The sequence below is a fragment of the Gadus chalcogrammus genome, chromosome 4, assembly GCF_026213295.1.
Source record: "Gadus chalcogrammus isolate NIFS_2021 chromosome 4, NIFS_Gcha_1.0, whole genome shotgun sequence".
NCBI classification, from domain to species: domain Eukaryota; kingdom Metazoa; phylum Chordata; class Actinopteri; order Gadiformes; family Gadidae; genus Gadus; species Gadus chalcogrammus.
The window spans coordinates 36,073,252-36,097,469 of record NC_079415.1 but is presented as its reverse complement, the minus strand read 5'-3'; the positions used below and the strand labels follow the sequence as shown (position 1 = coordinate 36,097,469).

The 24,218-nt window shown below is 43.3% G+C and overlaps 2 protein-coding genes across 4 annotated transcripts in view; one reads left to right on the top strand and one right to left on the bottom strand.

Moving 5' to 3' along the window:
- Nucleotides 1-24,218, top strand: part of LOC130380709 (signal transducer and activator of transcription 1-alpha/beta-like) — a 35,098-nt gene that overhangs the window by 266 nt on the left and 10,614 nt on the right. The window contains 9 exon segments of the mRNA XM_056588005.1: nt 16,626-16,753; nt 19,147-19,291; nt 19,683-19,778; nt 20,090-20,176; nt 21,492-21,570; nt 21,970-22,061; nt 22,586-22,737; nt 23,252-23,413; nt 23,983-24,075. Coding sequence (XP_056443980.1) covers nt 16,626-16,753; nt 19,147-19,291; nt 19,683-19,778; nt 20,090-20,176; nt 21,492-21,570; nt 21,970-22,061; nt 22,586-22,737; nt 23,252-23,413; nt 23,983-24,075 — 1,034 coding nt within the window.
- Nucleotides 498-14,591, bottom strand: LOC130380711 (uncharacterized). 3 transcript variants are annotated; one of them, XM_056588010.1, is made up of 13 exons: nt 12,145-14,591; nt 9,531-9,556; nt 6,634-6,844; nt 6,452-6,551; nt 5,637-5,713; nt 5,439-5,510; nt 5,236-5,280; nt 4,937-4,978; nt 4,735-4,767; nt 4,375-4,610; nt 3,581-3,740; nt 2,769-2,893; nt 498-1,249 (listed from the first exon to the last, which is right to left on the bottom strand). In XM_056588010.1, exons 1-13 carry the CDS (start codon nt 12,320-12,322, stop codon nt 1,226-1,228), a joined length of 1,329 nt encoding a protein of 442 aa, XP_056443985.1. In that variant the 5' UTR covers nt 12,323-14,591; the 3' UTR covers nt 498-1,225. The 3 variants fall into 3 exon arrangements, with proteins under 3 accessions (XP_056443985.1, XP_056443984.1, XP_056443983.1); XM_056588009.1 differs by lacking the exon at nt 498-1,249 and having other exon boundaries at nt 2,027-2,893; XM_056588008.1 differs by lacking the exons at nt 498-1,249; nt 2,769-2,893; nt 3,581-3,740; ... (5 more) ...; nt 5,637-5,713; nt 6,452-6,551 and having other exon boundaries at nt 6,636-9,556.

Genomic DNA, 24,218 nt, shown 5'->3' with positions numbered 1-24,218 from the left:
ACTGTGTGTGAGTGTGTAGCGCCAGTTCCACACGTGTGGTATTCCTAGACTTACCTAGACTGGTGCTCAACTTCCCATATTGTAACGTATCATATATTGTAATATTTAATATTAATGTATACATTTTAACAGACTGTCAGACCGTTAGCATAACCCAGTGTAATAGTGAGTAGTATTAGTGAATATTAAGGTGTCATAGTGATTAGTTAGTGATATTGAGATGTAATAGTGAGTAGTTTAGTAAATTAGTGAAAATTGAGGTGTATTAGTGAGTAGTTTAATATTAGTGAATATTAAGGTGCAATAGCTAGTAGATTAGTATTAGTGAATATTGAGGTGGATAGTGAGTAGTTTAGTATTAGTGAATATTGAGGTGGATAGTGAGTAGTTTAGTATTAGTGAATATTGAGGTGGATAGTGAGTAGTTTAGTATTAGTGAATATTGAGGTGGATAGTGAGTAGTTTAGTATTAGTGAATATTGAGGTGGATACCCAGACAGCAAAAGAACGTTGAATCAACGGTGAATCAACCTCCGCATTTTCAACCAAAACATGTTGAATCAGCGTTGAGACCGGACGTCGATTCAACGTCAGTTTGCTCATACTGTCCACCGTCGATTCAACGTTGAATGGGAGGCGAACGACGACGGCGCGTCGATCCCTTTTCAACCTTTATTCAACGATTATGGTCGAATTTTGGTCGATTCAACGGCAGTTTGCTCATACTGTTCCAGGTCGATTCAACGTTGAATGGAAGGCGACCGACGACGGCACGTCAATCCCTTTTCAACCTTTATTCAACTAATGATTATGGTCGAATATTGTGGTCGATGTTGGTTCTTCACTCACTGATTTATTTAAAGGACATCATGATATGACTCTACAATTAAATTAGGATTTTAAGGCTACTGAATCTCCTTCAAGGCTCTAATGAATATATGAATACACAGAACATAGGCTATTGTTGTCAAACATATTGTAGCGGCGGCCAAGAAACGCACAGTCAGGCTTTATTTAACTGTAGTTCTGCGCCCCGTACACCCCTCGACGCAGACTACTTTTATTAAAATCCTCTCACATAGAGCACCCAACAAACAAACATGACACAACAACGGTGGCGACAATAATGAACAACACAACGTGATAACCGAACACGAACAACCCAAACCCAATTAACCCTACTTATTCTAACGAATATAATTATTATTTACACACACACATTCATTCATGGTCGAGGATCCTGCGGCGCCTGAAAATAAATAGAAGAATATTAACATAAGCGGTATACAAAATGAGTCCAGCAATACGACTGAATGAGGTTTGTTTCAAACTACGCCATGCGCCCGTGACTTGCATTGTATGGAGCCAGTTTCCTGCCATAATTCAAACCTGAAAAGAAAAGTTTCAAAGGCTTGTAAGTCTGGGTTTGAAAACTCAACACCTTGTAAAAAAGGTTTTGCAACACTGAAAAAAGACATTATAACCTGAAAAAAATTCAACATGTTTTCAAAGTTCAAACAATATCACCAGCGCATTTGCAGTTTCAAATCTGGCACTGTTCTAACAGTGTATTTCATTGTTTCCCGGTTTTGAAACCTTGTAAATGGGATTCTGCAAACAGGTGTTCATACATTGAGAAATAAGTTTTGAAAGGTTGAATATTTATTTTTAAAAACTTGTAAAGGTGTACGTTTACGCCATTGCAATGTATTTTTTCAGAAGTGACTTCTCAGCACTGACTTTTCAGAGATTCGACCACACAGGCGCAAGCTTTGAGTCACGTGAATATTGGCAGTGTTCTGTCGCGCATTTGTTTTGAAACTCCTGACAGTCAAAAGTCTGAAGAAAAAAAAACGTTCCTGGGGGCGGGACCATTTAGCTCTAAACCTATTGGTTGCTCTCGGCTGACGTACATTCCAATCACATTCTTTTCATCGGCAGAGCACTGTCAATCACGCACAGGCCGGTGAACGGCACATGTACATCCTTCGTCCCTCCCCATGCGGGTGTTGGCACCGATGGGGGAGTCTGGGCGGTGTACTGCGACGGTATGATAGTTGTCTGACCGCTTGGAATGTACTGACGTACATTCCAATCACATTCTTGTCATTGGCAGAGCATTGTCAATCACGCACAGGCCGGTGATCGGCACATGTGATTGGAATGTACGTCAGCCGAGAGCAACCAATAGGTTTAGAGCTAAATGGTCCCGCCCCCAGGAACGTTTTATTTTTCTTCAGACTGTCAGGAGTTTCAAAACGAATGCGCGACAGAACGCTGCCAATATTCACGTGACTCAAAGCTTGCGCCTGCATGGTCAAATCTCTGAAAAGTCAGTTCTGAAAAAAGACATTGCAATGGCGTAAACGTACACCTTTACATGTTTTTAACACCTGTTCCCATTTACAAGGTTTCAAAACCGGGAAACAATGAAATACACTGTTCGAACAGTGCCAGATTTGAAACTCTGCAAATGCGCAGGTGATATTGTTAGAACTTTGAAAATGTGTTGGTGAAAATTATGAAGATAAAATAGAACGCAAAATCATGTTTACAGATGTTTGAATTTTAGTTTGAATTTATAAGCCTTTGAAACTTTTTTTTTCAGGTTGGAATTATGGCAGGAAACTGGCTCCATAGCATTGCGCTCTCGAAATGCATTTTGGGTCCGTCCGTTCAGACCTGTCCATCCATGGTTCAGAGTCGCACTCGCGACGCTCATCCGTCGAAGGACGCATGATGTGTGGAACAAGCGCACATAGGCCTACCTGATCGCGTTCATTTGTTCGCCTCCCTCCACCTCCCTCTCTCTCCGGTGCATATTTAAGCCACTTCTTCAGTGTCCCTGAAAAAACAACATGGGTGGTCCCTGGCAGCTGTTTTTGGAGTGCAGCTGAAAGAAAGAAAGAAAGAAGGAAAGAAACCCGGTCAAGAATTACCAACATTGCGACGGTAAGCTGTAACATGGCCATGGCCACCATGGCCATTTTTTGCATAGTGCACCAGGCAAAAAGTCAGCAATTTGTTTCCTAACCACAGACCCTTAACGCTGGTGCGCAGTGCAGTGGTTTCACTGTCCTCTCGGTCTCATTTTACTGCACTATGGGTTACCACATCGACTCCATCCCAGTTACTTCTTTGATTACAGAATGCATGCATGCAGGGTTAAATTGGTAGGCTACGGGCATGCATGCCCGTAGCCCGACATACCACGAGTAGCCAAGGCTAGCGGAGTAGCGCGTTGTTACATTCTTATGTGAATGTAGGCTTTCGGTGCAAGATAGCTAGATAGTAAAAGTAAAATAACGTCAAACTAAAGTGTTCTAGTGCTGACGGATAGTCCAAGAGTGCAGTGCAGAATATTGTCAGTGTTAAAAGCATTGCTGCATCTGGACACAAAACTGAGATCGCATAGTAGCCTATAAATTGACTTTTTCTGATTTTACATGAAATAAGCATAGCTCAGAAGACTACCCATAGGGCATATTTAAAAATCGACTTGCTGTTTTAAAAGCATTTATTTTAATCAGTGGTATCTGTCTAATGCTTGTGTGTTGTGACTGAGTTTTGACAAACATACCGAACAGTACATCACTAAGGACAGTGCTTTTGAAGGCTTCCTTGAAGCCTTTCCCTGCCCAGTTGAAGCGACACGCCAGGTTATTGGTTAGGCCACTCTGCAACATCCTTCTTACGGCCTCTTCTGCAGTGTGCCCTCCAATTAGACTGAATGTTAAGATCTGACAAGACATAATAAACCAACAAACAAGTGAAACATAGATTATTATAACATGTATAATTACAATATCTCCCAAAAGTGAATAGGCCTACACCCCTCCCATTTTTGCAAATATTTTATTGTTTCTTTTCATAGGATAACCCTTGGCATGAAACTTTATTATAAGTTAAACTAGTCATTATACATATTGTAGAGAACTATAGATTTATTGTCCTCAGATTATGACTAAAAACACATCCATTAACAACTAAACAGCTGGCCACATAACTGAGTACACTTAATTATGAACATGACCATTGCGCCCATAGTGACAATAAATCTATCGTAATCTACAAACTCTACACTGACTTCTTTAAGTTACATCAACGTTTTGTGTATATGGAGTTATCCCATGAGAAGATACATTAAAACATTTGAAAAAATGGCATAGGGTTTTGTGAGATACTGTATGTACCAATTTAGGTTAGGTGAACTCCTCACTGTTTCACATAATGAGTAATGCGTTAATTTTGTTTTGAAAGATACTTCCTACAAATACTGAGTAATGTAGTGGATGGCTGGAAAGAAGAGGTATGGTTTTATTAATTTACACATATACTTTGACTAGCTTTTGGGTAGTGCAGATTTGTACCTACCATCTTTTGTTTTTCGCAGGGGGTTTCTCTCATAACAGCCTCTGCTAATTGAAACTCCTCCATGGTCCTCAGAGGCAGCTTGATGGACGAAGCGGCAGCTTCTGGTGCTACCGGCCTCACCATCTCTCTCCTAAGCGCCCTCACTTCACTCCCCAGGTTGGTAATTTCCGCTTTCATCAATTTATTTTCTTCCAGCACTTTGGAAAGCAGCTCCACGACTTTAGATATTCCCATATCTGTTCATGTAAGTTACTTATTAGAAAGGTTTTCTGGGGTTTGGTGTACTTTCCCATTTCATCTTAATTATAATGTGTATGATAATGATAAACAATGGTTAGAATGTTTGTCTCCTCGACTTACCATGCAATAGCTGGTGGCTTGGTTGGACTGTATCTATATTCAAAAGTCATTGATTAGTGTCAAGTGCCAATGATTATATATATTTTTCAAAGTAGTGTATTTAAGGAAGAGTTTGTAAGATTTACCTTGTGAGAAATTAATATAAATACATGTTCAATCAATACATGTTGAAATTAGGTATTCTACTGACGCCAACACTTACCTAGATGTAGTAGCTCAAGTCTCTGGCTGCCATTTGATTGAGCTGGATTAAAAAAAAAAAAAAAAATCATGTAATTGTGTGTAAGTTAAAATATTTTAAGTTTTACTTGTTCAACCATCAGTTCGCCTGATATCGAGGAAGTTTGGCTTGGTCCTGGGATGCCAACAACAGAGGTGTGTGTGTGTGTGTGTGTGTGTGTGTGTGTGTGTGTGTGTGTGTGTGTGTGTGTGTGTGTGTGTGTGTGTGTGTGTGTGTGTGTGTGTGTGTGTGTGTGTGTGTGTGTGTGTGTGTGTTATTACCTCTTTGGGTGGTCGATGGCCCAAATAGCCACTCACTATTGATGTCTGAAAAAAATGAAACACTTCAAAACTGAATAAGAGAGCCAAATGGTATTTCTAACATTTGTGTTAAACATGGTGTTGTTTCAAATGGTGCTTCAAAGTACCATTTGTACCGGCATTAACCAGTAAACACATACAACATATTTTTTAGCCCCTCCTACCTGGCCCTACATCTACAGATTGTCGTGCTGTTTTCCTTAGGGGGGGTGGTGCCTCGTCATCAGTGTCCACACCTTAGCATAGTAAGTGCCAGTTTAATTTCAGACTAAATGGGCAGTCAAACAGCCGTTTCTGAAATATTTATATTTTAATTTCTAAAATGTTTCATTGCTGTTCAGTTTAACTCTAAAGGTCTGCACCTTCAAAATAGTGTTGCGGCGGGCCCCTAGTGGTCTGGGCTCTTCCAGCTGGCTCCTGCAGGTAGCGTGAGTTTGGCCTTTGGAACAAAGCAAGGACAGTCATGGCAGTCAGTGGGTAACACCAGAAATATTAACAGAGAACATATACATTTATGCATTTAGCAGATGCTTTGAGCTGAAGCGATTTACAACAAGAGGACTAACATTTAAGCTACAACACTATTTTTAACACCTTGCTAAGAGTGCCAAAAAGTGCCACTAGTCACCTGAACACTGTCTGAAGTTTAAGTGCAATAGAAAGATGGAAGAGTGCATTGAAAGTTAAAAAGTGTTAGGACAAGAGTCATTCTAGGAAGAGCTGAGTTTTCAGGAGCTTTTCGAAGGTAGTGAGGGATGATAAGTTGCCTGTGGATGGTTCAGAGAACTGCCTGCTATTAGCAGCCACTTTGTCAGTAAAGAATGAAGCATAAGGGTCTGCTGTGAGGTTTGTAGCAAGATGGGAAAGGTTTAGTATTTGAAAGTAGAGAACCGTTTCCGGGTGTCAGTTGTATTGTGAATCTTGTCATTGTAACAAGAATTTTTCGCTGCTGTGACATTGTAAGCAAAAGATGATAATAGTTACTGGTATTGTGTTAAATCTGATGGGTTGTTAGTTTTATGCCATTCTCTCTCAGCAGCCCATGAGGTTAGAGCGCATCGATTGAAGGGAGTCGTTTATCCAAGGAAGGGGCTTAGAGGGTTGGGAGGGTCTGATGGATAGCGGGAATGTGTGGCCCAATTCACCTCTGGAGAGGAGAACATTTTTTGTTTTTTACCTTTTTTTCCTTCTGATAGGGTCTTCAGCCTCTGACTGTATGTCTGATGTTAAACACAGTAAGGACTTTTTCAGGTAGTCCTTTGCCTTAACATATGTTGCTGAAAGTGAATGGCATGCATTAGTGAAATTTAGCAAGTTGAATCTTATAGAAACGTTTTCATATGCAGCATTTTTCCTTACCACAGCTAACCAAGACCCTCACGTCACCGTGCACGTCCCACGCTGCACCTGGAGGAAGGTGGTGCGCGACTGCCTTCTGGAGGCGGTTATGATCGTAAGAACTAGGAGGCCAGAAACAATTCCATGACTCCCCTGCCTCCTCCAACCAGCTGCTTGGCACTATGGTAGTGCTCCTATCTTTGAATTCGACGACCTTCCACACCTGTGCCATCTGTCAATGAGGTGAAAAAAAATCGCTGTGTTTTGAGTGTGAAAAATAAGCCTTAGAAATATATTTGGCCTATATATCAGTCATTGTTGTTATATATAACATAGTGTGTATGTTGCAAGATCAACAGTGATCACAGTTGATCACAGTCTCAGAAATATTTGGCCTGTTAAGCCCTTTGAGACTGTAATGGTGATTAAGGGCTATACAAATAAAATTGAATTGAAAATTGAATCACTATCATAAGTGGTGAGAGAACTGCATACACCAGCTTAACTTGGGTGAAGACGTACTCTGAAACCTGTCGTCTCTAACTACTATCTAAGCCTAACTATCTACAACCTAACTATCTTCAAAGGCTTGCCGGGCTCGAGGCAAATGCCCCCTCCCCAGAATTACCTTCTCAAAAACCAAAAAAATAGAAAGAAAAAAAAAGCACTTCGCAGGAAGAGTATACAATGCTACTCAGCTGAAGCACTCTAACTACTCAGATCATTCACAGCTGATTTACAGCAGTTTGTCACCACTCAGATATATATTTTTTGGCTATTTGTCGTTTTTTTTTTTTTTTTTTTTCATTCATTAATTCGATTTTAGGACTGGTGTATTTTATATAAAGACAAAGTTCAATAACAAAAAAATCTTTTTTTTTTTCTTTTTTGGATTGCAGAAGACAAGGAATTAGGATTGGTGAAGAAGAGGGATGGCAACATAATGGTCTTGGTCTGGAAAAAGCACACATTTTCTGCTGACATCCCCAAGGAGCTCAACCTCAAGATCATCTACCAACGTATGGACCTGAAAACAGCCTATTCGAGAGGAGGGGCAGGGATATGTGAAATGGGATTCCTTGTACCCAAATCGTCTGTAGATGATGAAGACTGAACCAGAGGATAGCACAATGTTTTGGACCAGTCCAATATCCTGTCCTACTGCTATGCAGTTGTTCCCAGTCTTTGTTGACAGGCAGAAATCTGTTGTTACTACCTTTCTGTACTGTTTGGCAGTACTGAATTGCAGAGGCAAAGGACCATCCTGGTGCATTTCGTACAAAAGGGGCTGCTTACTTGGAGGTGGAGTTACAGTTTGAGGCACCTCTGACAGTCTCTTGACTACTTGTTGTAATGGTAGTTGAGGCTTTCGCAACATTTTTTTTACTTTTCCAAGGAAGTTTTCATAAGGAAATGCAGAGACACGGTCAAGGGCACCAAACTGTTTGTACACATCAGCTAGATGTATCACCTGATGAACTGTAAATACAATTTCTCCTTGACCATATAAATCTCCAAAGCTTTTAACAAATGCTGTTAGGACTCGATTGGCAAAATCAATCATGGGTGCAGAGAGGTTGGGGCTGAGTAATAAGAACACACCCACGGAAAACAACAGGAAGTTCTCAAAAATCTCTTCTGGTAGATTGTGCTTTAGGACCACAGGTCCACTGTAAATCATGAACTGCCTTAGTTCTGTAGCCTTCCATCTTTCGATCTCTGTCAGCTCTCGTGGTTTTCGGGCAAATTCAGATGGAATATGGGGACGGAGAGCAATCAGTTTAGATGATATAGCTGAGATGACATTAGATGGCTGTCTTATGGCCAGGTTTTTGCCCTTCATCCAGAAAAGAATGAGTTTTTTTGTTACACCCAAACAGCAGAGGTGCATGTAATCAATGGGAAACTGGGTTACCATCTGAACAATGCCAGTAAGGGGACTAGGTCGCAGGTGGTGATCTGTGTCTGACATTAAAGCAAAGTCTTCGTCTGTTCTAAGCCTGGCATTTATTTCAGGATATGTCATTTTATTTTGCCACACGCCAACTTGATTGCACTTGTCACACCCAGAGTACCCATTGTGGGACTTCATCTGTTTCACAAAAGCACGTGCTGGAGCATCACAAATGAAGGAGCACACCATCACCTTTAGAGGTTTACCTCTGAAGGTCAATCCATTCCTCAGTAGCTGGGTAAGGTCATTGACAAATTCTTTGAGGTAGTCATACACACTAGATGGTTTTCCACTTCCACAAAACAAACCAATAATAAAAGGTTTTTTTGTGTAATCACAATCGAGCATCGCAAGAATTGGCCAAAACTGAACTTTTGAACTCTTAAAAATGGGTAAACCGTCGATGTTGAATTGTAACCGAATTGTCTGAAGGCAGCTAGGCAAATGGATTGAATTCAATTTTGATAAAATTCCCTTAGCCAATCCAAAATGGTGATATTCACCACCACCTAATGCATGCACAGCTATTTTCTTTTGTGTGCCAAGAAGTGTCCTGGCATCTTTAGGCAGCTCAGAGTGGTGTACTCTCAATATTGATAGAAGAGCGGTAACTGCAACAAGAGTAATGCCAAAAGTTGATGCCCATTGCTTTAGTTTAACTTGTAAACTCATTTCCTCAGGCTCACTTTCATCAGAGCTGGATAACCCACTAAAATCCTCTCTTTCACTGGCATCACTGTCTGTAGTGTTTTGGTCAGGACTGTTTGCCACTGTTGCCCCACACAGTGCTAGATCTGGTAAGCTAGGGGGGGCATTTTCAGCCTGATTAACTGTACTTAAATGTAATTGCTGCAAAATCTCGTTCTCTGTCTCCCTTGCGTTGGACAAGACTCGCCTCCTTTTACTCCAATAAGAGGCCATCTCTGTGTGTATCGGATACAATTTTGAAATGCAAGTTTGATACCTTTTCTGCCGTGAGCTTTGAATGGTCTTCAGTGTCCCATAAATATGCAAATGAAGAAGAAAAAAAACACAAAGTTAGTTTTGATGGCATAGTGTGACAACAATGAATAGTTGCATTTAACCCTTTCACATGCAAGTGAAGAATCCCCCTTCTAATAATGTATAGCCTATTAAGGACCTATTTCAGGATAAATATACAAATACATTCACATTGAAGTGTAGAAGGTCCTACAGGCAGCTGTAATAAACTAAGATATACTATTTATGAGATGGCTTGCAGTGTGCTTATCTGACAGGATTAAAACCGTGCATTCTGTGTGAATGTGTATTTGAATGTTAACATTTAATAACATGTCGTTTTTAGTTATGTAATCATTTGAAAGTCCCTTCAAGTTGAAAAGTACATGCATTCTTATTATGGCCACACCTGGCGTACTAGTAAATCAACTGTGATCAGATTGGTTAAAAAAAAAGAGGCTGCGTGTGATTTCAGTTCCGGTTCAATGCATTTGTAATGAGGGGCCGCACTTCTGTGCAGTGTGCACATTAGTCGTCGTTGCCAGCAGGCTGCACCCGACAGCCAAGGGATTTACATGTGGCATAGCAAGGTAAGCAGCAGAATTGTTTCCAAATGAAGCGTAATTTAGAAATGGAGTTGAGTATTATGGTTTCATGAAAGCAAGGACAGCACTCGGTTGCTTTCGAAACTTCGAATCGCCAACAACGGACGTTTCGGGCCGCGCGCCCTTCAGCGTGTTATGGCTTCTTCACGGCCATTACACGCTGAAAAAGGGAAACGTCCGTTGTTGGCGATTAAAAGTTTTGAATGCAACAGTGCTGTCCTTTCTTTCAGGAAATAATATTACGATACGTTGGATTCAGCACGCAGTTAAGTTATATAAAGAAGTCTAGTTAGTGTGAGCGCGTTACTGCATATATTCGATTTTTTTTCTTGCCCTTCTGGAGGCTTGGGTGAAGGGTCATTAGTATTTGGTTTTATTTAGTATTATGGTACAATATGTAGCTGGGCCGACATGTCCACGGGTCGATTTCCCGTAGTAAATTTATCATTTTAATGATTTGGATTTCCCCGCGACGGTTTCGCGGGATTCAGCTGCTAGTCAGGGTAGCGCGTGTCACGTGACCGTGACAACGTTATTTATTGGGAAATGGGACTAAAACGAATATAATGGATGACATTCATAGTATTATTGGTATAACAATTCCATTACTTGTAGTACAGCAAACGAACAATTTTGTAAACATGAAATCGTTAATAATTTATCAATGTCCTTCTAGAATCTGTCATGAACTTTGATAATCAAATCAAACGATGTCTCGAGCGCAATAGATGTCTCTGATATAACGGACATTTAGCTGCTATTCTTTGGCAATTTGACATTTTAAGTTGGCCATATGAGCAATGTTGTTTCTTAATGTTACTCATATATGAACGTAGTCTAATATAAACATAGACTACGTTAATGTGAAGTAAATATACACAGCTGTGATAACCGCAATAACTTATCCTGGCATAGCAGTAGCCATAAGCAATTTGGCACAGAGTTTAGCTGAATGTCATTGATGATAAAGCTAACGTTAGTTAGTATATCTAGTTAGTCATCTATGAACGAATATGGTCGAACTAAAGTTGCTAACAGACCGACAGTCAAACATGATCGCCATTCGTGTTATTCTACTTACCAAGAGTTGTATATAATATGAAATAATTAATAGGTTATTGCTGTAAATGTCAGTACGACCGTAGTTGCCAACTACATCAACGGAAGATGAGCATCTTCCCTGGGGAGGCTCGTGCGACTGGTTCAGGAGCAGTGTATAGCTCGAGCAGTCAACTGCTCTTGAACCTGGCGCTCGAGGCTCCCCAGAAACTGGAACGTCAAGGTTAATGTTCGTTTTACCTTATTTGTGTATTTTGCTTGGGTGCCATTTTTATGTTTTTGCCAGGATCAATTCATGTACCCGTCATTTCAAGGTTATTTTCCCTCACAAAAGCTAGAACTTGTTTGGGCAATTTAGTTGTGCAGTACATTATACATTGTAAAAAGCCTGTAGTAAGAGAGAAAATAAAAGACATGATTATGTGTACTGTGGTCAAGACACCCAAGTGGTTTGACATATTTGGTGTAACTGATGTTTTTCTTTTACTCTTGCAACTTTCCCTTTTAGTCTCTGAGCAGTGTCTCACACTCGAGTCCTGACCGAGGGCCTTGAAACTGGCATGCCTGTTCAAAACATCTCCAGGACAACAAGGTTATTTTGTGTTGACGTGTATTGAATTCTTAAGGGCAAAGGTAGCTCTTAACAGGCCAATTCTGTAGAAACTCCATAAAAAGAAATATTAACTCACTAATACCATTCATGAAACATCAGTAAGCTGCAGTTTGCATAGCCAGTCAGTAATATTTTAGTTCTTGCAATTGCGACTGCTTGTAAAAAAAAAAAATTCAATGATGCCACCAACAATAACAATACAATGTTGTGCCAGATAACCTCAAATATAATTAGCCTACTTCCTATTTGTGCAAACCCATCAGATACCTTTGAAAAAAACAAAAGTGCAAAGATGCTTTGTCTGAAATTAGTTCCCTTACCGTTTAATTTGGAGCAAGTGAAACAATCACGGGCTTGTGTTATCTGTAGGGTCTCCGTTGTTGTCAACTGCTTCTCGGAGAGCTGGATGGAGAGGGTTTGCAGCGTCTGTATTCCAATTGGTTGTCGGGGTTTTTGCATTGGAAATGCATCAGTGAACAAATCGCCTGCCTGTGCCATCCGTAAGGTCTTCGTTGTCAACTTCTTGTTGGAGAGCTGGATGTAGAGGTTTTGCGACGTCTGTATTCAGATTAGGGCTGCACGATATGGGCTAAATATCATATCCCGATATTTTTTGGCTGACTGGCGATATACGATATATATCTCAATATTTTCTATAGAATGGGATAGATGGCTTTGTCGCATTGTCCTGCGTACTACGGTGAGGGTTTCAGTGCGCCCTAACTTTAATCCCCCGCCCCCTCCCTTCTCCGTTCCATTTGGGAACATGTTTGGTTTAATTTAGCTTGTTTCGTATATTTTAATTAATTAAGGGCGCCTCCAGAGGGCGCCCGCAACACATTGGATCGGCCCTCCGCTTTGGGGCCGACGTGTATTAACTTTTGATAGTCTAACGTGGTCCATTATCCCTTACTTGTTGCAAGACACAGTAGTCTACACATACATCTATACATAAGGTTTCTGAGAACAGCAGGACAAGTTGGCACATCAACATTCACAAACGGAAGGCTTGCGCTACTCCATCTAGGCACTTTGAGTTGTAGCCTCATACCATAATTGAATGCCGCTTCTTTTGTAGCAAGAAGCAGCAAGTGTTATTTTCACAGAAGATGAACGCATACCAAATTTTCTGATAAGCATATTAGCTTGTGCATACATCATACGATACTGCCTGCAAATTTCACGGTCATTAGACTGGTCGTCAGTTATGTAATGTTATACGTTTTTAGCCTCATTACATATGTTAAGGACTGTGCCAGGAAAGGAGAAATCAGTAGTTATCAGTTTCTTATCTGCCTTACTTCATGAGCATCAGCTGTATGTGGCCTTAGTGCCTAGATTTAATATGACAACCGCCACTGTTGTTTGGACAGGCGGATAGACGTAAACTGGCAGATAAATCTTAAGTGTTATGATTTCTCTCATTCATTTCTTATGTTTGCATTTGTGTCTTGCAGAAGATGAAGGAGAATGCGTGCAGTGGGCTGAATGGAGAATTCGTGAATCAAAGGCAACACCATCAAATGCATTATGAAATTAAGCACTATCAGGTTGTCAAGGCTGTAGCTCAGCCAACACATTGGATCGGCCCTCCGCATGGTCCTGTATACCTGATTATTATTTTTTTTTAACTATTTATATATGGAATCTGAATGCACTCTCCAAGAAATGCTGCAGTTCTTTGTGCCACAAGAGGCCAAGAAGCTCTACTACAAGAAGTTGAGGCAGAAGATGAAGATTATTACAAATTATCCAAGTCAATTCCTTCCGACCAAGTAATTTGATTGGACAAGAGGCATTCCAGTGCTGATATAGAGTATAACAGCACTGGGTCTTTTAACTATCCACGTATCGCTCCGCTTTACGGGTGTTCTCATAACCGTTAATGTTATCAACAATCTTTTTGTAGCTTAGATTGCAGCTGAATTAAGTTGAATTAAGAATGGTCGCCAGAAGAGGAACAAGGGAACCTAATGTAATGCTAATGTGTTTGTGTTGCTTGGCAACAGTTCAGTCCAGTTGCGGATCTATTTGTGTTGGCGGAGCCAAATAAATCATTAATGAACCAAAGAAATCTGAACATAATATGTTGTTAATTATTATTGTTAACTAATGATTGGTGCTTGTAGAACTGTTGGATAAAAGCAATATCACTCAGGAGTGAGTGCTGTTGTACTACGGCTGGGAAGAGAATCACAGCCGTGCTGATATTCAGTACAACAGCACTCCCTCTTGTGTGATATTGCTTAATTATTCTGTTCCAAAATTCCATAAAAAGTCTCATTACTAAGAAATATTGATGTATAGTTACTTTTGTCAGTTTCAAGTTTTTGTTTTAACACGGGGGTACCAACAATGTGTATGATGTATGACTACCTTAAAGCATTTGTCGATGATCTCACCCAGCTGCTGAGAGAACCTTCAGAGGTAAACCTCTAAGGTGTGCTCCTTTTATAAGCGATGCTCCAGCATGTGCTTTCTCCAAAACAGTGTGCTATCCTCTGGTTCAGTCTTTATCATCTACAGTTGATTTAGGTACAAAAAAAGCCCATTTCACGTATCCCATCGATTAAATGCACCTCTGCTGTTTGGGTGTAAATTTTGCCATCACTATTTCTTGTTACGGAGATGAAGACAACTACTTGTCTCTTTCATGCATCTCCTTTGTCCACATCTATGTTTGGGGAATGTAATTTGAAGCCATTCCGTAAGTGTTTGCTATGCCTCATTGTTTATTTTACTGCATACTACATTGGCACACTTGGGATTTTATTATATTTTATTCAATTTCTTCCCTTCTACAATGCGGCAGCATAATCATTACTACAGATTTATTTCCCCCACTTTATTCTGTTTTTTGGGCATTTCCTACCAGTGCAAAGATGTTTAAATTAGTCACTGAAAGCAGTGTTCTGAAATGATATCAAAAATAGTTGTGGCCTGTATATGTAAGCATGGCCGTCACATATTTTTTGTAAAGCTGTACATGTCTTTAAAGATATTGATGCGGACGTTTCCACATTTACACTTCTCAGTGCAAATGGTTTTTTGAATAAGTTTCTGAAAGTAGTGCTTTGAGATGTTTGAGATAAACATTTAATGTGTTGGAAATATTTTTGGTCGCTGTGTCATAATTCAGCTTAATATTTAATACATTGTTTCTTATGGCATATTAACGAGAAAATGTCAAACTGGCACTGAATGTTGAAAAGGTTGCTGACCCCTGGTTACTGTATTCCCTCTCCCGCTCCATTACATGTATGTTTGTTTATTTCAAGTTAACTTGTTTTTCTGTGTTATTACAACCTTGCAACACATTTCTATTAATGTAGTTTGTTTATTCCTTAACAGTTTTCAAAAAACACAATCAAATGGGTACTAAAACCTTAATCTTTGTCAAGCCGAACTCTTGAGTAATTATTTCAAAGAATAGGGGCGTGGAAATCAATAAGGTAAGTGGGCTTTGGGGCTTATCTTATGACTAACTTTGGATCTGAACTAATGTGAATCGTGAGTAGATCTCATGGTGTTTACATCGCTTTACTAGGATTTCTAAATTGCAGCTTCTGTGTTTTAACCCCTCTCAAATGCTACTGTTGTAATGGGGTTTTCTTAACCAGTGATCTTTATTGCATTTGTGAAAGCTGTTTGTGTGAGCTTGCTAAAAGTATATAGACCAGTTTTCCTGCCAGAAATAGTTGTAGCTGCGACATTCAATGGCCATACCTGCAGATTATCTACAAGGATAAGCATTAATTGATCTCATTACAAAATGACAATCGAAATATCAGGAAAATTGCTAATATGCGTTACAACCTCAATTCAACGCCATTTCGACGTGTGGTAAATGACGTTGAAAATTAGCACGCAAATCATCGTTGAAACAACGTAGTATTTTCGACATTCTCCGACCGTCGAGATAACGACTATCCACCACGTTGATTCAACGGTGAATTTTAGTCGTCTGACGGAAACCGACTATTTTAACCAACAATCAACCCGTTTTCGACGCCCCATTGCTGTCTGGGTAGTGAGTAGTTTAGTATTAGTGAATATTGAGGTGGATAGTGAGTAGTTTAGTATTAGTGAATATTGAGGTGGATAGTGAGTAGTTTAGTATTAGTGAATATTGAGGTGGATAGTGAGTAGTTTAGTATTAGTTAATATTGAGGTGGATAGTGAGTAGTTTAGTATTAGTGAATATTGAGGTGTAATAGTGAGTAGTTTAGTATTAGTTAATATTGAGGTGGATAGTGAGTAGTTTAGTATTAGTGAATATTGAGGTGGATAGTGAGTAGTTTAGTATTAGTGAATATTGAGGTGTAATAGTGAGTAGTTTAGTATTAGTGAATATTGAGGTGGATAGTGAGTAGTTTAGTATTAGTGAATAATATTGAGGTGTACTAGTGAGCAGTTTAATATTAGAGTGTGTGGGTTTGTTAATGAGTATAGAAGTGAGCTGTTGGTATTGGGGGAAAGCAAAGTGTTTGTAAGTGTTAGTGAACGACGCAGAGTGTTGGAGTTACTAAAGTGTCTTAAGTGTTTGTAAGTGTTAGTGAACGACGCAGAGTGTTGGAGTTACTAAAGTGTCTTAAGTGTTTGTAAGTGTTAGTGAACGACGCAGAGTGTTGGAGTTACTAAAGTGTCTTAAGTGTTTGTAAGTGTTAGTGAACGACGGAGAGTGTTGGAGTTACTAAAGTGTCTTAAGTGTTTGTAAGTGTTAGTGAACGACGCAGAGCGTTGGGGTTCGTCAGTGACTGAAAGCTGTGGTGTTTTGTGTGGTGCTGTTGGCGGCCAGCAGATGGCGCAGTGGGGCCAGCTGCAGCAGCTGGACTGCAAGTACCTGGAGCAGGTGGACCAGCTGTACGACGACTCCTTCCCCATGGACATACGCCAGTACCTCAGCAAGTGGATCGAGAGCATTGACTGGTGAGAGCGTTGGCCCCGTCGCTAATGTGCGGAGTCATCCTGATTAGTGTCGAGTGGGGCTGTAACGATACACCAACTCACCATTCGGTTTGTATCACAAGTTTTGGCCCACGGTTCGATACATCCCACGATTTTTTTACATTTAAAAAGCATTTTATTTAAACAACACTTGTATAACAATTAACTTAATGTACCATTTAATAACCAATAATTTGGAACACTTAACAGATTTGAACAGAAAGAATACTATTAAAGTAAAGCAAAATTAATAAATAACAAAAGATTGCAGTTGGAGGATGCTTGCAGGTAGGCCAAAACCCTCAACTAGTTTTGTGGATTAGGTTTACGTATTTGGAAACATTAATGTCAAATAAATAATAGTAATTTGAATACTTTGGTAGCACTTACTAGCGTTCTCGCTAGAAAAAACAGTGCCGGTCAAAGTGACCTGCATAGGTTTAGTTCACTCCGCTGTGTTCCCCTCACCACCTCCTGCCTACTGTCTAACTAGGGCTGCAACAACGAATCGATAAAATCGATTAAAACCGATTACTAAATGCGTTGGCAACGAATTTGGTCGTCGATTCGTTGTGTCGCGCGATTAATAAATTACTCATAGGCGCAGCACTGTTTACAGCCAGCCGCCGACAGGTTGGTTCACGGTTCATGCACGCCCACAGCGAGCTTTAGTGTGAGCGACCACAGCTTGTATTTTGGTCATATCTTAACACTGGACTGTAGGCCTACATAAAAGTGTTGTACCTTCACTGGCTTTGGGTTAAAAAAACTCCTTCAACTCAGTATCCGTCTAGTCCAACCGAAAACTGTCAGCTGCTGCTGCTGCAGACGTTGTGCAGACGGGCTCGGAGTCGGCACCGCGTGCATCAACAGTCATTCAAAGCAGCGGTAGTAATCACACAACCGGACGGTATAGAAAGTTAAAAATAGTAATGCCGTTTTTAAAACCATGTTAAAATCGGCAGGATATAGAGCTAGCTAGCTTAAAAAAAAAAACTAACCAATGGTCACAAACAGTGTCAAATGTGATGTGTTCAGGTCGGCTCAGTAATATGATTGATGCGTTCAAATGCAGCAGAAAAAAAATAACAATAATTGAGATTTTGGTGAAAACTTGTTTTCCCAGTAATATAAAATAGATAGTAAAGATAGAATTATGACATGTTTAATGTCCTAACTTGAACTATCATCCTCTTATCAGCAATTAAAGCAATATTACAAGTTCTATTTCAAGGAGTCTCGAAAATGGTTTCAATAGGTTTGACCGGTTAACCATGGACATCCCTTATATACATATAAAAGTATACATTGTATGTTTTTTTTGTGTTATCCCAGTTATGTTTTTTTAATCTTTTTATTATTTAATATTACTTTTAATAGTCCCGGGACGTTGGAGCAATAACCTGGTGTTGTTACACTTCAGTCTGCACTGTGAATTTGAAGTTATGTTCAGTTTTTGAATAAAGATGCGGCAATTCCGATTATTATAATATTTTTTTATATCCGATTCATCGATTAATCGAAAAAATAATCTACAGATTAATCGATTATTAAAATAATCGTTAGTTGCTGCCCTATGTCTAACCCCTAGCTGCTCCTTAACGACCTGTCTCTGTACTGTCTAGACCCCAACATGCTCCTTAATGACCTGTCTCTGTACTGTCTAACCCCAACATGCTCCTTAATGACCTGTCTCTGTACTGTCTAACCCCTACCTGCTCCTTAATGACCTGTCTCTGTACTGTCTAACCCCTGCTCCTTAATGACCTGTCTCTGTACTGTCTAACCCCTACCTGCTCCTTAATGACCTTTCCCTGTACTGTCTAACCCCTACCTGCTCCTTAATGACCTGTCTCTGTACTGTCTAACCCCTACCTGCTCCTTAGTGACCTGTCTCTGTACTGTCTGACCCCTACCTGCTCCTTAATGACCTGTCTCTGTACTGTCTAACCCCTACCTGCTCCCTAATGACCTGTCTCTGTACTGTCTAACCCCTACCTGCTCCTTAATGACCTGTCTCTGTACTGTCTAACCCCGAGCTGCTCCTTAATGACCTGTCTCTGTACTGTCTAACCCCTACCTGCTCCTTAATGACCTGCCTACTGTCTAACCCCTACCTGCTCCTTAATGACCTGCCTACTGTCTAACCCCTACCTGCTCCTTAATGACCTGCCTACTGTCTAACCCCGAGCTGCTCCTTAATGACCTGTCTCTGCACTGTCTAACCCCTAGCTGCTCCTTAATGACCTGCCTACTGTCTAACCCCGAGCTGCTCCTTAATGACCTGTCTCTGTACTGTCTAACCCCTAGCTGCTCCTTAATGACCTGCCTACTGTCTAACCCCGAGCTGCTCCTTAATGCGCTGTGTTTTCCAGGGATACGGTCTCGTGTCAGGAGTCGCTGGCCACCGTCCGGTTCCATGAGCTGCTGTCCCAGCTGGACGACCAGCAGAGCCGCTTCACGCTCGACAACAACTTCCTGCTCCAGCACAACATCCGCAAGATCAAGAGGAACCTGCAGGTCTGAGACCACGCCCACAACGCACCCTCTAGACCACGCCCACAACGCACCCTTTAGACCACGCCCACTACCTCTAGACCACACCCACTACACTGCCTCTCTAGTACTCTAAACCACACCCACTACCTTTAGACCACGCCCACTACCTCTAGACCACACCCCCAACACGCTCTCTCTGGTACATTCTAGACCACGCCCTCTACCTCTAAACCACGCCCACAACACTACCTCTCTGGTGTGGGAGTAGTTGTGTTGTGGGCGTGGTCTATACTCTAGACCACACCCACTACCTCAAGACCACACCCACAACACTACCTCTCTAGTGTGGGAGAAGTGGTCTTGTGGGCGTGGTCTAGAGTCTAGACCACGCCCACAATGTTTTGGGTTCCAGGACCGGTTTCAGCAGGAGCCGATCCTCATGGCCGGGATCATCGCCAGGAACCTCCGGGAGGAACGGCTGATCCTGGAGCGGGGCCAGAGCTCAGAGGTACACACACACACACACACACACACACACACACAGACGCACACACACACACACACACACACACACACACACACACACACAGACACAGACACAGAGAGACACACACACACACACACACACACACACACACACACACACACACACACACACACACACACACACACACACACACAGACACAGACACACAGACACAGACACAGACACAGACACACAGACACAGAGACACAGAGACACAGACACAGACACAGACACAGACACACACACAGACACACACACACACACACACACATAACTTGCGGTGTGTGTTCCAGTCTGAGGGAGAAGGCGTGGCCTCCGCCATGGTGGTGGAGAAACTCAAACTGGACAAGAAGGTCACCGCCATGAAGAACCTCATCCAGGTAGGAGGCCACCTTTAGGAACCTCATCCAGGTAGGAGGCCACCTTTAGGAACCTCATCCAGGTAGGAGGCCACCTTTAGGAACCTCATCCAGGTAGGAGGCCACCTTTAGGAACCTCATCCAGGTAGGAGGCCACCTTTAGGAACCTCATCCAGGTAGGAGGCCACCTTTAGGAACCTCATCCAGGTAGGAGGCCACCTTTAGGAACCTCATCCAGGTAGGAGGCCACCTTTAGGAACCCCATCCAGGTAGGAGGCCACATTTAGGAACCTCATCCAGGTAGGAGGCCACCTTTAGGAACCTCATCCAGGTAGGAGGCCACATTTAGGAACCTCATCCAGGTAGGAGGCCACCTTTAGGAACCTCATCCAGGTAGGAGGCCACCTTTAGGAACCTCATCCAGGTAGGAGGCCACCTTAAGGGGGCCACCTTTAGGTGGCCATGTTAGGAAGCCACATTAGGAGGCTAGGTTTAGGAGACCAGGTTTAGCGGGCTAGGTTTATCTAGATCTAGATGAGGGTAATCCAGTCTGTGATCTAGATGAGGGTAATCCAGTCTGTGATCTAGATGAGGGTAATCCACTCTGTGATCTAGATGAGGGTAATCCAGTCTGTGATCTAGATGAGGGTAATCCAGTCTGTGATCTAGATGAGGGTAATCCAGTCTGTGATCTAGATGAGGGTAATCCAGTCTGTGATCTAGATGAGGGTAATCCAGTCTGTGATCTAGATGAGGGTAATCCAGTCTGTGATCTAGATGAGGGTAATCCAGTCTGTGTGATCTAGATGAGGGTAATCCAGTCTGTGATCTAGGTGAGGGTAATCCAGTCTGTGTGATCTAGATGAGGGTAATCCAGTCTGTGATCTAGATGAGGGTAATCCAGTCTGTGATCTAGATGAGGGTAATCCAGTCTGTGTGATCTAGATGAGGGTAATCCAGTCTGTGATCTAGATGAGGGTAATCCAGTCTGTGATCTAGATGAGGGTAATCCAGTCTGTGATCTAGATGAGGGTAATCCAGTCTGTGATCTAGATGAGGGTAATCCAGTCTGTGATCTAGATGAGGGTAATCCAGTCTGTGATCTAGATGAGGGTAATCCAGTCTGTGATCTAGATGAGGGTAATCCAGTCTGTGATCTAGATGAGGGTAATCCAGTCTGTGATCTAGATGAGGGTAATCCAGTCTGTGATCTAGATGAGGGTAATCCAGTCTGTGATCTAGATGAGGGTAATCCAGTCTGTGATCTAGGTGAGGGTAATCCAGTCTGTGTGAGCTAGATGGTAGATTATTGCTAGTCACCATCTCTGGTTCCTAGATTACGGATCAAAACATTAAGATGCTGGAGGACCTGCAAGATGAATACGACTTCAAACTGAACACACTGAAGAACCGAGGTGAGAGGCTAGTACTGGTACTGGTACTACTACTAGTAATACTACTGCTACCACTAAGACTACTGCTAGTACTACTGGTAGTATTACTACACCTACCACAACAAGAACAGAGGTGAGAGTACTACTACTACCACTACTACTAGTACTACTACTACTTCCACTACTACTGGTACTAGTACTACTACTGTATTACTACTACCACTAATACTACTACTGGTACTACTACTGCTACTAGTACTAATACCACTAATCCTACTACTACTACACTTACCTGACTGATAAAGTTCTTCTGCCCAGAGAACGTCCTGACTAATAAAGTTCTTCTGCGTCGAGAACGTCCTGACTAATAAAGTTATTCTGCGTCGAGAACGTCCTGACTAATAAAGTTCTTCTGCCCAGAGAACGATGTGAACGGTTTGACCCCCAAGGAGCTGGAGAAGGAGCGGATGACCATGGGGAACATGTGCTTCGACCTCAAGAACAAGCGACAGGTGAGCTGCTGCATCATGGGAGTTCCCCCCAAAGCAGAGCCGGCGGGGGGCGGGGGGGGAGGCCCCCGCGTCCGCGATGGGACGGCTTGTCCCTCCAAACGGAGTAGACCAAGGCAGCGAGGTGTACAGTGGGTAGTACTCTGAGGTGTACAGTAGGCAGTACTCTGAGGTGTACAGTGGGTAGTACTCTGAGGTGCACAGTGGGCAGTACTCTCTGAGTAGTACAGTGGTTAGTACTCTGAGGTGTACAGTGGGTAGTACTCTGAGGAGGTGCACAGTGGGCAGTACTCTCTGAGTAGTACAGTGGGTAGTACTCTGAGTAGTACAGTGGGTAGTACTCTGAGGTGTACAGTGGGTAGTACTCCATGAGGAGGTGCACAGTGGGCAGTACTCTGAGTAGTACAGTTGGTAGTACTCTGAGGTGGTGTACAGTGGGTAGTACTCTCTGAGTAGTACAGTGGGTGGTACTCTGAGGTGGTGTACAGTGGGCGGTGTGCGTGCTTCAGCGGGTCTGTGCGTTCCAGACGGTGGTGGACCAGCTGGCGGAGGTCCTGAGGCTGACGGAGGCGCTGCAGACGGAGCTCATCTCTGAGGAGCTCCCCGAGTGGAAGCAGCGGCAGCAGACGGCCTGCATCGGGGGCCCCCCCAACGCCTGCCTGGACCAGCTGCAGAACTGGTGAGAGCCCCCCTCCTGATGCACCGCCTCCTCCACCCTGATGCACCCCCTCCTCCACCCTGATGCACCCCCCTCCTCCACCCTGATGCACCACCTCCTCCACCCTGATGCACCCCCTCCTCCACCCTGATGCACCACCTCCTCCACCCTGATGCACCCCCTCCTCCACCCCCTCCTCCACCCTGATGCACCACCTCCTCCACCCTGATCCACCACCTCCTCCACCCCGTCCTCCACAGAGACACACCCCCTCCTCCACCCTGATGCACCCCCTCCTCCACCCTGATGCACCCCCTCCTCCACCCTGATGCACCCCCTCCTCCACAGAGACACACCCCCTCCTCCACCCTGATCCACCACCTCCTCCACCCCGTCCTCCACAGAGACACACCACCTCCTCCACCCTGATGCACCCCCTCCTCCACCCGGATGCACCCCCTCCTCCACCCTGATGCACCCCCTCCTCCACCTCCTCCACCACCTAGCCCCCTCCAGACCGTCTCCTCCCCCCCAGGTTCACGGCGGTCGGGGAGACCCTGCAGCAGGTGCGGCAGCAGCTGAAGAAGCTGCAGGAGTTGGAGCAGAAGCTGACCTACGAGCAGGACCCCATCAGCCAGGAGAAGACCTCCAGCCTGGAGACCCGCGCCCTGGAGCTCTTCAGGAGCCTCCTCACCCAGTAAGACCCCCCCTACTCACCCAGTAAGACCCCCCCTCCTCACCCAGTAAGACCCCCCCTCCTCACCCAGTAAGACCCCCCCTCCTCACCCAGTAAGACCCCCCCTCCTCACCCAGTAAGACCTCCCCCCAGTAAGACCTGCCCCTCCTCAACCAGTAAGACCCCCCCCCTCCTCACCCAGTAAGACCTCCCCCCCAGTAAGACCTGCCCCTCCTCAACCAGTAAGACCTCCCCCTCCGCACCCAGTAAGACCTCCCCCCCAGTAAGACCTCCCCCTCCTCCCCCAGTAAGACCCCCCCCCTCCTCACCAAGTAAGACCCCCCCCCCAGTAAGACCCCCCCCTCCTCACCCAGCAAGACCCCCCCTCCCCCCCAGTAAGACCTCCCCCCCAGTAAGACCCCCCCCTCCTCACCCAGTAAGACCTCCCCCCCAGTAAGACCTGCCCCTCCTCACCCAGTAAGACCTCCCCCCCAGTAAGACCTCCCCCTCCTCCCCCAGTAAGACCTCCTCAAGTGTGTGTGTGTGTGTGTGTGTGTGTGTGTGTGTGTGTGTGTGTGTGTGTGTGTTAGCTCCATGGTGGTGGAGCGTCAGCCCTGTATGCCGACCCACCCCCAGAGAGCCCTGGTGCTGAAGACTGGAGTCCAGTTCACCGTCAAACTACGGTACCACTGACTGACTGACTGACTGACTGACTGACTGACTGACTGACTCTCACACACATTCTAATCACTTAGAACCAGCCCTAACAGGTTAGAACCAGTCCTAACAGAACCAGTCCTAACAGGTTAGAACCAGTCCTAACAGA

Bases quoted from the DNA above. Each gene is read 5' to 3' on its own strand.
- LOC130380711 (XM_056588008.1), bottom strand. From the start codon at position 9,487: ATGGCCTCTTATTGGAGTAAAAGGAGGCGAGTCTTGTCCAACGCAAGG.